Source organism: Panthera uncia, chromosome D2 (genome assembly GCF_023721935.1).
Source record: "Panthera uncia isolate 11264 chromosome D2, Puncia_PCG_1.0, whole genome shotgun sequence".
Taxonomy (NCBI): Eukaryota; Metazoa; Chordata; class Mammalia; order Carnivora; family Felidae; genus Panthera; species Panthera uncia.
In genome coordinates, this window is record NC_064818.1 from 27,511,811 (window position 1) to 27,530,427 (window position 18,617).

The 18,617-nt window shown below is 37.0% G+C and overlaps 1 protein-coding gene across 2 annotated transcripts in view; it reads right to left on the reverse strand.

Annotated features, from left to right (window-relative positions):
• Positions 1-18,617, reverse strand: part of CTNNA3 (catenin alpha 3) — a 1,717,381-nt gene that overhangs the window by 1,576,708 nt on the left and 122,056 nt on the right. For both annotated transcript variants that reach the window (XM_049646151.1, XM_049646149.1), the window contains exon 4: positions 3,034-3,200. In XM_049646151.1, the coding sequence (XP_049502108.1) occupies positions 3,034-3,200 (167 nt within the window). The remainder of the gene's footprint in view (positions 1-3,033; positions 3,201-18,617) is intronic.

An 18,617-nucleotide genomic window follows, 5' to 3' on the forward strand; every position in this document is an offset into this window, starting at 1 on the left:
GGTTTTGATGGTTTCCTGTCTCACATTCAGGTCCTTTATCCATTTTGAGTTTATTTTTGTGAATGGTGTGAGAAAGTGGTCTAGTTTCAACCTTCTGCATGTTGCTGTCCAGAGAACTATTCCCTTTCTTAAAAACAACAACACAAAGTGCTGAATTGCTTTTTTTCAGTAATAAAACTATCAAAAGAAAATGAATATAAAAGTATAAAGGAAAGTTGCTATACTTTAGTGTTAAAATAAGCATTAGAGAGTAAAATAAAGACAAGAAAAAGGCTTAAGGTAGCAATTAGAGAAAAAGATTTTAACAAGAAGGTCAATCAGAGGAGGCCATCATTTGCTTAATGTAGTAGTGATATTATAGTCACCAGACACATTTATGAATATGCAGCTGTATTTATGGACAGAAGAGTAAAAGTCCTGTTTGATGCAGGAGATAGATCAGAGACTCCAAAGGAATGTTTGCAACCTTTTCAACTGGACAAAGGTGACTTTGGTCCTAAAGAAACTAAAGAAAGTCTTTGGTTACTAAAGAAAGTAAAAATGGCTTTAATAAAATTCTCTTTCTACTAAAACTTTTCTAAATGGATTTGTCTAACAAAATAACAAGATACCTTGCTGCGTTTGTAGTATCCTAGTAAAATTGTATTTTTTACTCATATTAAATCAATTTATACATTTTCATAATGGATTACTACAGATATCACAGACTACATGTAAACATACACAGTTTATGTTGGATCAAGTGGAGCTGGCAAACAGTATTCATTTACAAACTAGGATAAACTTCCTAGTGTCTTCAGTTTTAAAGTTTTTCTATTTATATTTGTATATTATTTATATTACCTATATAATCCTAGCCATTTTCTTATCAGTAAACCATCCTCTGTTTTTCAATCTACCACTGGCTTTAAGATAAACAATCCTAAAATTTGTATGGAACCACAAAAGATCCCAAAGACCTTGAAAAGGGAAAGCAAAGCTGGAGGCATCATGATTTGGGGCTTCAAGCTATATTACAAAGCTATAGTAATTAAAACAGCATGGTACTGGCATAAAAATAGACACGTATATCAATGTATGAGAACAGGAAACCCAGAGGGGTGGCCTGGGTGGCTCAGTCAGTTGAGTGTCTGACTTTAGCTCAGGTCACGATCTCACGGTTCCTGAGTTTGAGCCCTTCATCAGGCTCTCTGCCTGTCAATGCAGAGCCAGCTTTGGATCCTCTGTCTCCCTCTCTCTCTCTCTGTCCCTCTCCAACTGACTCTTTCTCTCAAAAAAAAAATTTAAAAATATAAATAAAGTTTGTAACTACTGTTCTTTTATGTATATGTGTGTGTGTGTGTGTGTAAACCTGTTCTTTAATATATATATATAGAGAGAGAGAGATACGTGTGTGTGTGTGTGTGTGTGTGTGTGTGTGTATTGAGAGAGAGAGAGAAAACCTAGAAATGAATGCACAACTATGTGCTCAATTAATCTTCCACAAAGTAGGAAAAAATATCCAATGGGTAAAAGAATGTCTCTTCAACAAATGGTGTTGACAGCAACACTCAAAGGAATGAAACTGCACCACTTTCTTATACCATACACAAAAGTAAATTCAAAATGAATGAAAGACCTAAATGTGAGACAAAAACCATAAAAATCCCAGAGAAGAATACAAGCAGTAACCCCTTTGCCATCAGCCTTAGCAACTTCTTACTAGATATGCTTCCTGAGGCAAGGAAAACAAAAGCAAAAATAAACTATTAGAACTTCATCAAGATAAAAAGCTTCTGCACATTGAAGAAAACAATCAACAAAAGTAAAAGGCAGCCTGCTGATTGGGAGAAGATATTTGCAAATGACATATCTGAGAAAGGGTTAGTATCCAAAATATATAAAGAACTTCTAAAACTCAACACTCAAAAAACAAATGATCCAGTTAAGAAATGGGTAGAAGACATGAATAGACATTTTTCCAAAGAAGACATCTAGATGGCTGACAGACACATGAAAAAATCTTCAACATCACTGGTCGTCAGGGAAATACAAATCAAAACTACAATAAGATATGATCTAATACCTGTCAGAATGGCTAAAATCAACAACACAAGAAACAACAGGTGTTGGCAAGGATGCGGAGAAAGGGGAACCCTCTTACACTGCTGGTAGGAATACAAACTGGTACAGCCACCCTGGAAAACAGTATGGAGGTTCCCCAAAAAGTTAAAAATAGAACTACCCTATAATCCAGCAATTGCAATAATAGGTATTTACCCAAAGTTTACAAAAAATACTAATTCGAATGGATACATGCCGCCCAATGTTTATAGCATTATCAACAATAGCCAAATTATGGAAACAGCCAAATGCCCACTTACTGAAGAATGGATAAAGATGTGGTATACATATACAATGGAATATTATTCAGCCAAGACAAGAATGAAATTTTGCCATTTGCAATGACGTGGATGGAGCTACAGAGTATTTATGCTAAGTGAAATAAGTCAGTGAAAGACAAATACCATATGATTTCATTCATATGTGGAATTTAAGAAACAAAACAAATGATCATAAGGGAAAAAAGAGAGAGGCAAACCAAGAAACAGATTTCTAACTATAGAGAACAAACCGATGGTCACCAGAGGGCAGGTGGATGGGGGTGGGGTGGGGGGGGATGGGTAAAATAAGTGATGGGGATTAAGGAGTGCACTTGTGAAGAGACCAGGTATTGTATGTAAGTGTTGAATCACTAAATCATACACCTGAAATTAATATTACACTATATGTTAACTAACGAGAATTTAAGTTAAAACTTTAAAAATTTTTCAATTTTAAAAATGTTGAAAAAGAAACTACAACAAAAAAACTAACTTCTGACTTTGTTCTTTTGAGGTATACATGACTTGCACAATTCAATCCAGTCAGCTTCTATTGGATGACTATAAGAAATGAAGGCAAGGCTGGGATGCACTAGGATTGATGCCGGGTTCGGAAAAAGTAATTAGAAATGAGAACAATGCCAAGGTAAACTGGCCATCTTTTACTTACAGCTGACACGTGCTGTAAGAGACACATGACATCAATCATGTCTGCGAGGATAAGGAGTCTGGTAACTGCAGCCAACAAGGCACGGGCAGCCTGAACCACAGCCTCCCTTTTTGGGAGATAACAGGGGTCATCTGCAAATCTCTCAGCTGATACTTTCAGAGCTTCACCTGAAAAACACAACCCAAAATCATATACTTTAAGTTTCAGCTATACCTGTTTAAGTATTTATCATCCTAATTCCAAGTACATTCTATGACTAAGCATAATATTAAAATAGTGTCAGTTGACACCAGAACACTGTCTCTTAATAAACAATGGAGTTTAAAATCAACATTTCTCTTTGATAAATGCTCTGGAGTTTAAGAAGCATGATACCATTTTCCTGCAAGAGAATTGTGCTCAATTGACTAGCAACATCTAGTAACACCGCTGTCAACTTCTGCATTTGCTGAATCTCATTTGTTGTGAAAGGTTTCATTACTAAGACTTCAACTGGAAACAATCTGGCTTATAAAAATAAGGTAAATCTTCATTAAACTACTTTCCAGCTCAATGTCAGAAAACAGCTAGCCTTTGAGGAAGTAACTCTCTGAGATAAAAGTTTAACATAGGCAGATTTATCCTAAACTGTCAATATAATAACCTATCTCCTAAATTGTCACAAATTATATTTCATAGTACATAACTGTTAGAGAAATATGCCTACAAATTTTAAGGTTTTTTTCGCTGAAAATACATTTTATGATAAAAGCAATGTGTACTCATTCATTTTTAAAAGTTCACAGTTCAGAAGGGTATAAAATGAAGATTCCTCTTTACCCCTCTCCACTAACATAATTGCTTACCACATCCACTATGTTTTAAGTTTTTCAATTTAAACTTGTTTTTATTATGAAATCACTACATGCTCATTACTTTTAAATAATTCACTATACTGAAGAGTATAAAGTGAAAACAATTTTTAGAGAGTCTCCATACAAATCACCCAAAAATACTCATGGAGTTCTTGTATATCCATCCAGAAATTTTTCCATGAATACATGTTTTATGTGTGTGCATATGTATAAATATTTATTTATATGTATAAATGTATATGTATGTTTAAACGTATGTATTTTTATGAATATATTCACACATTCATATATATGAATATATATTTTCTGTCCTAAGAAAACAGAGACATTTTATATTTTAAATGGAACACACAGAAGATATAAATCCTCTTCACAAATATTTTCATACTATAAAAATTTTCTACAATTTGTTTTTTCACTTACCAATTTATTTTCTTTTCATGCTGGGATATAATTGACCAGGAGACATTAAAGAATGCACGGTAAGGATAGGAAGATGGCGGCGTAGGAGGACGCTGGGCTCACCGCGCGTCCTGACGCTGATTACTTAGATTCCACCTACACCTGCCTAACTAACCCAGAAAACCACCAGAAGACTAGCAGAACGGAGTCTCCGGAGCCAAGCGCAGACGAGAGGCCCACGGAAGAGGGTAGGAAGGGTGGCGAGGCGGTGCGCGCTGCATGGACTGGTGGGAGGGAGCCGGGGCGGAGGGGCAGCCCGCCGGCCAAGCAGAGCCCCTGAGTCTGGCTTGCAAAAGCGGAGGGGCCGGACGGAGTGTGTTCCCACAGCAAGCTCGACTTAGCATCTGGAAGGTCATAAGTTAACAGCTCTGCTCGGAAAGCGGGAAGGCTGGAGGACAAGGGAGGGAGAGTTGCTAAGCCCTGGGACAACAGAGCTCAGTTTGGCGGGGAACATAAGCGCTCCCCGGCGCCATCTCCCTCGCCCATCCCCCAGCCAAAATCCCAAAGGAAACCAGTTCCTGCCAGGGAACTTGCTCGCTCCACACAAACGCCCAACGCTGTGCTTCTGCGGAGCCACCCCTCCGGCAGTGGGTCTGACTCCCTCCCGCTGCCACAGGGCCCCTCCTGAAGTGGATCACCTAAGGAGAAGCGAGCTAAGCCTGCCCCTCCAGCCCCCGTGCACCTTGCCTACCCACCCCAGCTAATACGCCAGATCCCCAGCAACACAAGCCTGGCAGTGTGCAAGTAGCCCAGACGGGACACGCCACCCCACAGTGAATCCCGCCCCTAGGAGAGGGGAAGAGAAGGCACACACCAGTCTGACTGTGGCCCCAGCGGTGGGCTGGGAGCAGACATCAGGGCGGACTGCGGCCCGCCCACCAACTCCAGTTATACACCACAGCACAGGGGAAGTGCCCTGCAGGTCCACACCACTCCAGGGACTATCCAAAATGACCAAACGGAAGAATTCCCCTCAGAAAAATCTTCAGGAAATAACAACAGCTAATGAACTGATCAAAAAGGATTTAAATAATATAACAGAAAGTGAATTTAGAATAATAGTCATAAAATTAATTGCTGGGCTTGAAAACAGTATAGAGGACAGCAGAGAATCTCTTGCTACAGAGATCAAGGGACTAAGGAACAGTCACGAGGAGCTGAAAAACGCTTTAAACGAAATGCAAAACAAAATGGAAACGACGACGGCTTGGATTGAAGAGGCAGAGGACAGAATAGGTGAACTAGAAGATAAAGTTATAGAAAAAGAGAAAGCTGAAAAAAAGATTAAAAAATCCAGGAGTATGAGGGGAAACTTAGAGAACTAAGTGATACACTAAAAAGAAATAATATACGCATAATTGGTATCCCAGAGGAGGAAGAGAGAGGGAAAGGTGCTGAAGGGGTACTTGAAAAAATAATAGTTGAGAACTTCCCTGAACTGGGGAAGGAAAAAGGCATTGAAATCCAAGAGGCACAGAGAACTCCCTTCAGACGTAACTTGAATCGATCTTCTGCACGACATATCATAGTGAAACTGGCAAAATACAAGGATAAAGAGAAAATTCTGAAAGCAGCAAGGGATAAACGTGCCCTCACATATAAAGGGAGATCTGTAAGACTCGTGACTGATCTCTCTTTTGAAACTTGGCAGGCCAGAAAGGATTGGCACGAGATCTACAATGTGCTGAACAGAAAAAGTATGCAGCCGAGAATCCTTTATCCAGCAAGTCTGTCATTTAGACTAGAAGGAGAGATAAAGGTCTTCCCAAACAAACAAAAACTGAAGGAATTTGTCACCACTAAACCAGCCCTACAAGAGATCCTAAGGGGGATCCTGTGAGACAAAGTACCAGAGACATCACTACAAGCATAAAACATACAGACATCACAATGACTCTAAACCCATATCTTTCTATAACACTGAATGTAAATGGATTAAATGCACCAACCAAAAGACATAGGGTATCAGAATGGATAAAAAAACAAGACCCATCTATTTGCTGTCTACAAGAGACTCATTTTAGATCTGAAGACACCTTTAGATTGAGAGTGAGGGGATGGAGAACTATTTATCATGCTACTGGAAGCCAAAAGAAAGCTGGAGTAGCCATACTTATATCAGACAAACTAGACTTTAAATTAAAGGCTGTAACAAGAGATGAAGAAGGGCATTATATAATAATTACAGGGTCTATCCATCAGGAAGAGCTAACGATTATAAATGTCTATGCACCGAATACCGGAGCCCCCAAATATATAAAACAATTACTCATAAACATAAGCAACCTTATTGATAAGAATGTGGTCATTGCAGGGGACTTTAACACCCCACTTACAGAAATGGATAGATCATCTAGACACACAGTCAATAAAGAAACAAGGGCCCTGAATGATACATTGGATCAGATGGACTTGACAGATATATTTAGAACTCTGCATCCCAAAGCAACAGAATATACTTTCTTCTCGAGTGCACACGGAACATTCTCCGAGATAGATCATATACTGGGTCACAAAACAGCCCTTCATAACTATACAAGAATTGAAATTATACCATGCATACTTTCAGACCACAATGCTATGAAGCTTGAAATCAACCACAGGAAAAAGTCTGGAAAACCTCCAAAAGCATGGAGGTTAAAGAATACCCTACTAACGAGTGAGTGGGTCAACCAGGCAATTAGAGAAGAAATTAAACAATATATGGAAACAAACGAAAATGAAAATACAACAATCCAAACGCTTTGGGATGCAGCAAAGACAGTCCTGAGAGGAAAATACATCACAATCCAGGCCTATCTCAAGAAACAAGAAAAATCCCAAATACAAAATCTAACAGCACACCTAAAGGAAATAGAAGCAGAACAGCAAAGACACCCCAAAGCCAGCAGAAGAAGAGAAATCATAAAGATCAGAGCAGAAATAAACATTATAGAATCTAAAAAAACTGTAGAGCAGATCAACGACACCAAGAGTTGGTTTTTTGAAAAAATAAACAAAATTGACAAACCTCTAGCCAGGCTTCTCAAAAAGAAAAGGGAGATGACCCAAATAGATAAAATCATGAATGAAAATGGAATTATTACAACCAATCCCTCAGAGATACAAACAATTATCAGGGAATACTATGAAAAATTATATGCCAACAAATTGGACAACCTGGAAGAAATGGACAAATTCCTAAACACCCACACTCTTCCAAAACTCAATCAGGAGGAAATAGAAAGCTTGAACAGACCCTTAACCAGCGAAGAAATTGAATCGGTTATCAAAAATCTCCCAACAAATAAGAGTCCAGGACCAGATGGCTTCCCAGGGGAGTTCTACCAGACGTTTAAAGCAGACATAATACCTATCCTTCTCAAGCTATTCCAAGAAATAGAAAGGGAAGGAAAACTTCCAAACTCATTCTATGAAGCCAGTATTACTTTGATTCCTAAACCAGACAGAGACCCAGTAAAAAAAGAGAACTACAGGCCAATATCCCTGATGAATATGGATGCAAAAATTCTCAATAAGATACTAGCAAATCGAATTCAACAGCATATAAAAAGAATTATTCACCATGATCAAATGGGATTCATTCCTGGGATGCAGGGCTGGTTCAACATGCGCAAATCAATCAACGTGATACATCACATTAATAAAAGAAAAGAGAAGAACCATATGATCCTGTCAATCGATGCAGAAAAGGCCTTTGACAAAATCCAGCACCCTTTCTTAATAAAAACCCTTGAGAAAGTCGGGATAGAAGGAACATACTTAAAGATCATAAAAGCCATTTATGAAAAGCCCACAGCTAACATCATCCTCAATGGGGAAAAACTGAGAGCTTTTTCCCTGAGATCAGGAACACGACAGGGATGCCCACTCTCACCGCTATTGTTTAACATAGTGTTGGAAGTTCTAGCATCAGCAATCAGACAACAAAAGGAAATCAAAGGCATCCAAACTGGCAAAGAAGAAGTCAAGCTTTCGCTTTTTGCAGATGACATGATATTATACATGGAAAATCCGATAGACTCCACCAAAAGTCTGCTAGACTGATACATGAATTCAGCAAAGTTGCAGGAGACAAAATCAACGTACAGAAATCAGTTGCATTCTTATACACTAACAATGAAGCAACAGAAAGACAAAGAAACTGATCCCATTCACAATTGCACCAAGAAGCATAAAATACCTAGGAATAAATCTAACCAAAGATGTAAAAGATCTGTATGCTGAAAACTATAGAAAGCTTATGCAAGTAATTGAAGAAGATATAAAGAAATGGAAAGACATTCCCTGCTCATGAATTGGAAGAATAAATATTGTCAAAATGTCAATACCACCCAAAGCTATCTACACATTCAATGCAATCCCAATCAAAATTGCACCAGCATTCTTCTCGAAACTAGAACAATCAATCCTAAAATTCATATGGAACCTCAAAAGGCCCCGAATAGCCAAAGTAATTTTGAAGAAGACCAAAGCAGGAGGCATCACAATCCCAGACTTTAGCCTCTACTACAAAGCTGTAATCATCAAGACAGCATGGCATTGGCACAAAAACAGACTATAGACCAATGGAATAGAATAGAAACCCCAGAACTAGACCCACAAACGTATGGCCAACTAATCTTTGATAAAGCAGGAAAGAACATCCTATGGAAAAAAGACAGCCTCTTTAACAAATGGTGCTGGGAGAACTGGACAGCAACATGCAGAAGGTTGAAACTAGACCACTTTCTTACACCATTCACAAAAATAAACTCAAAATGGATAAAGGACTTGAATGTGAGACAGGAAACCATCAAAACCTTAGAGGAGAAAGCAGGAAAAGACCTCTCTGACCTCAGCCATAGCAATCTCTTACTCGACACATCCCCAAAGGCAAGGGAATTAAAAGCAAAAATGAATTACTGGGACCTTATGAAGATTAAAAGCTTCTGCACAGCAAAGGAAACAACCAACAAAACTAAAAGGCAACCAACGGAATGGGAAAAGATATTTGCAAATGACATACCGGACAAAGGGGTAGTATCCAAAATCTATAAAGAGCTCACCAAACTCCACACCCGAAAAACAAATAACCCAGTGAAGAAATGGGCAGAAAACATGAATAGACACTTCTCTAAAGAAGACATCTGGATGGCCAACAGGCACATGAAAAGATGCTCAACGTCGCTCCTTATCAGGGAAATACAAATCAAAACCACACTCAGATATCACCTCACGCCAGTCAGAGTGGCCAAAATGAACAAATCAGGAGACTATAGATGCTAGAGAGGATGTGGAGACACGGGAACCCTCTTGCACTGTTGGTGGGAATGCAAATTGGTGCAGCCGCTCTGGAAAACAGTGTGGAGGTTCCTCAAAAAATTAAAAATAGACCTACCCTATGACCCAGCAATAGCACTGCTAGGAATTTACCCAAGGGGTACAGGAGTACTGATGCATAGGGCCACTTGTACCCCAATGTTTATAGCAGCACTCTCAACAATAGCCAAATTATGGAAAGAGCCTAAATGTCCATAAACGGATGAATGGATAAAGAAATTGTGGTTTACATATACAATGGAGTACTACATGGCAATGAGAAAGAACCAAATATGGCCCTTTGTAGCAAAGTGGATGGAACTGGAGAGTGTGATGCTAAGTGAAATAAGCCATACAGAGAAAGACAGATACCATATGGTTTCACTCTTATGTGGATCCTGAGAAACTTAACAGAAACCCATGGAGGAGGGGAAGGAAAAAAAAAAAAAGAGGTTAGAGTGGGAGAGAACCAAAGCATAAGAGACTCTTAAAAACTGAGAACAAACTGAAGGTTGATGGGGGGTGGGAGGGAGGGGAGGGTGGGTGATGGGTATTGAGGAGGGCACTTTTGGAATGAGCACTGGGTGTTGTATGGAAACCAATTTGACAATAAATTTCATATATTGAAAAAAGAAAGAAAGAAAGAAAGAAAGAAAGAAAGAAAGAAAGAAAGAAAGGTAACTTACCATGTGGGCTCTAAAGCTGTTCTGCTTCAGCATCTGTCCTACTACCTCAGACAAGTCACTTAAATTCTTTATGCCTTATTTTTCCCTTGCAAATGGAGCTAATAATAATAATACCTACAATTTTTATAAAAATTAAATAAGAACAGTGCTTTGAGCTTACTAAAGTGTTGATTGGCTTTTGTCATTCTTTTTAATACTTGAATAAAGTTACATTTTACTGATATACTATAACTTATTTTACTAGACCTCCATTAAACACATAAATAATTTCCAACTTTTTCCTATTTCAAACTGTACTGCAAAGAATGACACATAGTTTTGCATGCATGAGCAAACTTAGCTGGAGGATAAATTCTCAAAAGTGGAATTGCTGAGTCAAGAGGCAAATGAATTTTAAGGTTTGATACATATTGTCAAAAATTTTCCAAAATACAGCCATCTCACCAATAACATATTAAAGGGAGTGTCTTACCTACTCCATGAATATTTTATTTATTTGTGAAAGTCAGCATAATGAAAATGAAATTGAGTATTTTTATTAAATATAACAAAGAATAGTGTTCCTTATAATGGACAGAACCTATGAAGAGGGTCTGAGACTATCTCAACATGTTAATATAAACATGTTAGCTCTCTTAGCAATACCAAGTTAGGAATTCAGACTATTAAGTCAGACACCTCTGAGATCAAATTCTTATCTGCCTCTTCTAGCTCTGAGACCTTGGATGCTTAAATACTTTCAGTGTCCTCATGTAATGGAAAGGGATAAAAATATTACTCATTTCACAGTGTTTCTGAGATGGCTAAATGAGATATAATTCATAACATATATTTAGCACAGTATCTGAACATGGAAAGCACTCAACAAATATTAGCTGTTATTTTCTCAGGAAATTTCTAGTAGAGTTGGTAAATTTTTAAGACCAGGAAATGGTGATTTTTATGTGTTTCTCTGCAAGTTAGAATTTCTGCGAGGAGACTGAAAATTAAAGTGACCTCAGAAATTCAGAGAGCAGGTTAATTCCCACATAAAAGATTTTTTTCTTGTCATGATTCTGAATTGGAAAGTTATGATAGTCTTTATACAATATGGTCTTTGACTTTACTAAAACTAAATACACATCAAAATAGAATTATGTGTTGTTGACTAAAAATGTTGGGATGTTGAACAACTGGTTGAAGAGTCATACTCAGGAAAATATCATTTAAACATTAAAGATCAATTACAGTCTCTGTCTCCATTAAGGTAATATAAAGAGAAAACCAAGTAGCACTATTGGGAAAAAAAGGCACTCCTGAAGTACATGAACAAAGATGCAACAAGTAAACTTCCTATTACTGGACTTACCACCCTCCCTCTCCTGCAACGCTCTCAACCCTTTTCAGCTTCACCTCATACTTCTGCTCCCAACTTAAGCATCACTTCCTCGGTGAAGCCTCCAATGCCCCCTTACCAAGGGAGTCCCACAGTAAGGCAGGTCTCACAGTAAGATTCTATGCTTCCTATCATAACTATCCATCATCATTTACCGTAATGACTTAAATCAAAGCCTGTCTTTAATTCTCAATCAAAAGACTAGTGAGCGTCACACCAATCAGAATGGCTAAAATTAACAACATAAGTAACAACAGGTGTTGGCGAGGATGTGAAAAAGCGGGAATGCTCTTACACTGTTGGTGGGAAAACAAACTGATGCATCTACTCTAGAAAACAGCGTGGATGTTCCTCAATAAGTTAAAAATAGAAATACCCTATGATCCAGCAATTGTACTAGTAGGTTTTACCTAAAGGATACAAAAATATTAATTCAAAGGAACACATGCACCCCAATGTTTGTAGCAGTATTATCAACAATAACCAAATTATGGAAAAAGCCCACATGTCCATCAACTGATTAATGGATAAAGATGTGATGTGATAGATATGTAGACATAGATAGATGATATAGATATAGATGATATAGATATAGATATATAGATATAGATATAGATATAATGAAATATTACTCAGCCATAAAAAAGAATGAAATCTGGCCATTTGCAACAAGTGGATAGAGCTAGAGAGTATTATGCTAAGCAAAATAAGTCAGTCAAAGACAAATACAATATGATTTCACTCACATATGAAATTTAACAAACAAAACAGATGAATATGGAGGGGGAAAAGAGACGCAAACCAGGAAACAGATTCTTAAGTATACAGAACTAATTAAGGGTTACAGGGGAGGGGAGGTAGGTGGGGGAGGGATAGGTTAAATAGGTGATAGGTATTAATGAGGGCACTTGTGATGAATACCAGGTGTTGTATGTAAGTGATAAATCACTAAATTCTACACCTGAAACTAATATTATATTACATGTTAACTAACTGGAATTTAATAAAAACTTGAAAAAGAAAAAGACTAGTGAGAATAAGAGCTGCACTGGTCCTGGTCATCACAGTATTCCCAAGTTAGAACAGTGCCTACTCTGATGAATATATCCGACACATTGAATGTGTGTTGTTGAATGAATATGTGAATGAACACTATTCAACTTTTCTTTTAACAAACATATGTTGTTCCTTATATAACACAGCTCCATCCTAGGCATCCAAGATACAGAGATTAATACAATGCGGTTTTGAGCCTAATAATTTCACAAATGAGAGCCAACAAATAGTGTCATACAATCTAAGCAGGGCTCAAGCAGAGACCTGTACAAAGTAGTAAAAGGCACAGAGAAGGACGTACCTCTGCCTGAGGTGTCAGAGGACACACCTAGAAATGTTCAAGGTAGGAGCAACATGTTCCAACTATTTATTATCAAAGATAGCTGGTTTATATAATCTAGCCAGTTTGCTGCCTAATTGTCTTCTGTCAGGGAAAAAAAAAATGGCTATTTTCCAAATAGAAAAAAAAGCACAACAAATTCCTTTCTATCTACAATATTAGCATCCATGTGTTATAGAGTCTACACATGAGAAGTCTATTCTTTTGAAATATCATTTCCAATCTTTTAATGCTTTTAATTTGAAATTTAATAAATAGGAAATTTCACTTTTGATATACATACAAATAAAAAACTATACCTTTCCTTCAAGAAATCCCATTCCGTACATCAGAGCAATTTACTGAAGCTCCCGAAAATACCACAAGAACTAGGTTCAGAAAGTTTTCTGTTAGATTCATTTTGTTCCTTTCCTATAAAATATGCTCTTTTTAATCTTCAAGAAAATCAGTTATGAAATTCCTGCTTGAATAATGTACTGAAGTATATACTCTACAAAGATATCTATATATAAAGAGATTGTGTACATATATAAGTGTAATATGGAAAAACTTCTGAATATACAAAAATCTGATGTGTAAAAAATTTATATGATCATATAAACTCCAGAAGTAAAAAAAAAAAAAAAGAAAGATTTTTGGCTAAATAGACACATTACAAAATATTCTTCACTTTATAGGATACTTGCATGGTTCTTTTAAATAGCAAGTTCCTTTGCCACATTCAAAAGTACAACTCCACTTTCTAAAAGTCATTGTACAATGATTGTATTGACAATAAACTTTAAAATCAGAATCAATCAAACAAACAAACAAACAAAAAAAAAAACACTGCACAAGTAAAACATCCAGAAGAGAAAGGAGAACAACCAAAATGAAAAGGAGCAAATACTAAAGATTGAATTTCCTCTAACTTTTATAATTAACATTATGTTTATTATTCAATTAAGATTTCTAGTGTATGCCTCTGGCCACTCTTCTGTGTGTGTTTTAATATTTGATACCATGTGACATGCACTAATGCATATTAATCGATTCAATATATAATAACATACTCCACTATAATGGAGTTCTGAGGCTGACACTGGGCACTAGGGGTTTGCTTTTATTTGTTTTTAATTGAGAAAAAGCCATTTGAATTTCAAAACACCTAAAAGGTAGAAGCTTGAATTTAACTTTGGAGCAGACTGATTTGGGTGGGGGTGGGGGGAGACAAGAGGAGGATGACTTCAATTAGGCCCTAAACTTACACAGACGTTAAAAAAAAAAAAAAAAGCAAAGACCTTATTTACAATGTTTGAGACAACTTTAAATGTAAGGAGCAAAATGTTTTCTATGTTAAAAGAAAACCTTATCATGGCAGAATTAAGGGCCAAAGAACGAGCCACTGCTGTGTGGACTCAAGCTTGAAAGCTACAATAATATCAGCAGCACCTACAGGGACATCAGCAAGACCTATAGACTCAAATGCAGCTGTATATGGTTGTCATTGTAAAATATTGGCTGTGTTTTACTTCCCTTTAATTATCTCCAAACTCTCAGTAAAGTCTTATCACAAGTTGTAATTTGGTTCCAGCCAAAGCAGAGTAACAAAACTAGATTTTTTTTCCCACCTGAAAATGGACAAAATATGTGAAAAAATGGTTGTGAAGGCAATGGACATCAGGCAATAAAGGACAGCAATCTTTGAGAAATGGGAAACAAGCAACATGAGATATTTGCTAGCCCTTGCTTATTGCTTTGAGAGACTTTCCAGGCCACAGACAGGAAGGGAAAATTAAGACAGAGACTGGCAAACTCTCTGAGCTAAAGAGACAGAACTAAGCGTCCAGAGAGACTGTGGCAGCTAATGTACACAGAACAGAGAATGAGAAAGAAGAGTGATACACAGGGAGAGAACTCTAAAGATGTGCAGAAACTCCCCCTTGAGTATTCAGCTACTGATCAACACAGACATGGGGAAGAAACTACCTAAGGTTAAAAAAACAAAAAGCCATCTGAAAAGATTTAAGGTAATAGTACTTGACACACAGCACTGGAAATAGTGCTTGTTCCCACCACCAGAATGGAAAACTTCATGATTTATTGGATATTGGATAGAGACATAGTGGGGAATAATTAGCCCTAGAATGAGCAGTGCCCCAGTATCCCCTAACAAAACAATTCAGAGAGAGCAGAATTTCTACCTTTAAGGCATTAATCATCAGAGAATAGCTGTGGGTGGCCAGGTAAAGATAACAGGAGGACAGCATCATGAGTTAACTAAAGTAGAAGGGCATAGGCAACTTGGCACTGAGTCCTGCACCATTGAGAATAATCAAAATGAGCTGGAGAATGCTTTGATAGGGCTAATTCTATAAAATTATGAATGTTTATAAAATATAAAATTTGGTGGGGTTCACTTCCATAAAACTGATGGAAACGTCTCCAAACATCACAAGTGGGATATAGTAGAAATTCTTAAGAGACCTCCTCTTAACCATCTCTCTAGATTAATCAATTCTTTTTATTCCCTCTCAGAAACATATTAATGATCCCTCCTTCCTGCTCAATACCAAAGGATTATTTCAAGTATACTGCAGCCCTTCTGTTTCCACTAATTGAAGTATGTACCAAGAGCCTGTCAGGGGAAAAAAAAAGACTGTCAGTTTGTTCTGCAACCTTTTGATGTCAGTTGTAATTATAATTATGAAATTTTAAGAAATATATAAACTTATCAAGTGATAATACAAAAAAGACCTGTTATTTCTTTGAAAATTAATTTGAATGCTAGGAGACACTCAATAAAAATTAGTTGCAAAAACTGTCAAATTGAGTCTGGAAGAAAAAAAGTTGGGGAAAGTAAGGGACAAAATTATAAAATATCAAGAAGGATTCTGCAGTTTGGTAGTTTCTCAAGTGTCATTAAGTTCTCTTCCATTAAGACACCAAAACTACAGGGGCACCTGGGTGGCTCAGTTGGTTAAGCATCTGACTTCAGCTCAGGTCATGAACTCACGGTTTGTGGGTTCAAGCCCTGCATCAGGCTCTGTGCTGATAGCACGAAGCCTGGAGCCTGCTTTGGATTCTGTGTCTCCCTCTCTCTCTGCCCCTCCCCCCACTCATGCTTTCTCACGCTCTCTCTCTCTCAAAAATAAAATTAAAAAACTTAAAAAAAAAATTTTTAAAGACACCAAAACTAGAAATCTTAGTCAATATAGTATGGGTGTGATTTAGGCAAAAAGAATTGTATGAGATTCAATTAACAGCCTTGTACTAGAAATGGGAGTTGGCCCAACATCAAGAAATTAGCTAATGTTTATATCACATCTGTTAAGATAAAATAAAATATTTAGGAAGTGTGTCTATGTATACAAAAATAAATGAACTTTTCACTTCCAATAATAAAAAAAAACATATCTTAAAGCAAATATTGTGCAGTACTGTAAAACACCGGAAATTAATTTCAATCTTACTTAGGCAAACTTTAATTATACATTAATATGTAAAAACACATTAGTCCACATAAAAATAAACTATAATAATAAACTATAATAATAAACTTCAATATAAAGGGAGCTTTTAAAATAGGGCTAACTGATGACACTTCAAAGTTTTGAAAGAATGATGAAGTACTTTTAAAAGTTGACAAAATAGTTTCAAATAGGTTTTTTTAAGTTTATTTATTTATTTTGACAGAGAAGAGCAAGAACATGAATGAGGGGGGTCAGAGAGAGAGGAGAGAATCCCAAGCAGGCTCCACACTGTCAGCATGGAGCCTGACACAGGACTTGTTCTTATAAACCATGAGATCATGACCTGAGCCAAAACCAAGAGTCAGATGCTTAACTGACTGAGCCACCCAGGCAGTGCTAAAAAGTGACAAAATAATTTCATGTCATATTTAAATTTGGCCATAATTTTAAGATAACAAAATACATAAAGTATCTAAGTATTAAACTTAACATTGTAATTCCTACATTATCTCCAACTATTAGGAGTATAATGTATTTAAAGCTATTAATAATAAAATAAAATGACAAGAAAACATAGCTATCCATATATTACAATGAACAATAAAAAAAAGATAATAGTATGGATTTATAACTTAATTAAATGGTCAAACTTTGAACCACAATTGCTGCCCACAATTGCTATCTATTGCATTTATCTCCAAACACCCTATTGACTAATCTGGCACTAATAAACATTTCTTTAGGGGCACCTGGGTGGCTCAGTCGGTTAAGCGTCCAACTTAGGCTCAAGTCATGATCTCACAGTTCATGGGTTTGAGCCCCATGTCAGGGTCTGTGCTGACAGCTCAGGGCCTAGAGCCTGCTTCAGATTCTGCCTCCCTCTCTCTCTCTCCCCCCATCCCACCCCAACTCATGCTCTGTCTTTCTCTCAAGAACCAACATTAAAAGGCTTTAAAAATTTTTTCTTTAATATTATTCCGATGTCAATTTAATTCTTTTGAGGGGAAAAACTAAATCTTACAACTAGTATGTCAGACTAAATTATCCACTATTTTTTTCCAATATTTCATTTGCTAAGTATGAGTAAGCTTAGCTTCTATTATATTATGCTGAATTAGCAATAATTTACATCCTTGATTTTCTCACATCTGCTAAAAGAACCTCATTACCATGCTTTGAAATTGGGAGTGACAATACTGTCATTTTTTCTAAGAAATGATATCCAACCCTTACAAAGAGCTCATTAATTTATGCAACAAATATGCATTCAGCTATACCATAAGCAAAGCACTCTGAAATATACAATGATAACTAAAATATGGTCTCTGTCAGGTATCCCTGAGTAGGAACCTTTTATTTGCTTTTTTTTTTAATTTACATCCAAATTAGATAGCATAGAGTGCAACAATGGTTTCAGGAGTAGACTCCTTAAGCCCCTTAACCATTTAGCCCATTCCCCCTCCCACAACCCCTCCAGTAACCCTCTGTTTGTTCTCTATATTTAAGAGTCTCTTATGTTTTGTCGCCCTCCCTGTTTTTATAATATTTTTGCTTCCCTTCCCTCATGTTCATCTGTTCTGTGTCTTAAAGTCCTCAAATGAGTGAAGTCATAGTATATTTGTCTTTCTCTGACTGACTAATTTCGCTAAGCATAATAACCTCTAGTTCCATCCACATAGTTGGAAATGGCACAATTTCATTCTTTTTGATTGCTGAGTAATACTCCATTGTATATATGTACCACATCTTCTTTTTTTTTAATATGAAATTTATTGTCAAATTAGTTTCCATACAACACCCAGTGCTCATCCCAACAGGTGCCCTCCTCAATACCCATCACCCACCCTTCCCTCCCTCCCACCCCCCATCAACCCTCAGTTTGTTCTCAGTTTTTAAGAGTCTCTTATATTTTGGCTTCCTCCCTCTCCAACCTTTTTTTTCCTTCCCCTCCCCTATGGTCTTCTGTTAAGTTTCTCAGGATCCACATAAGAGTGAAAACATATGGTATCTGTCTTTCTCTGTATGACTTACTTCACCTAGCATAACACTCTCCAGTTC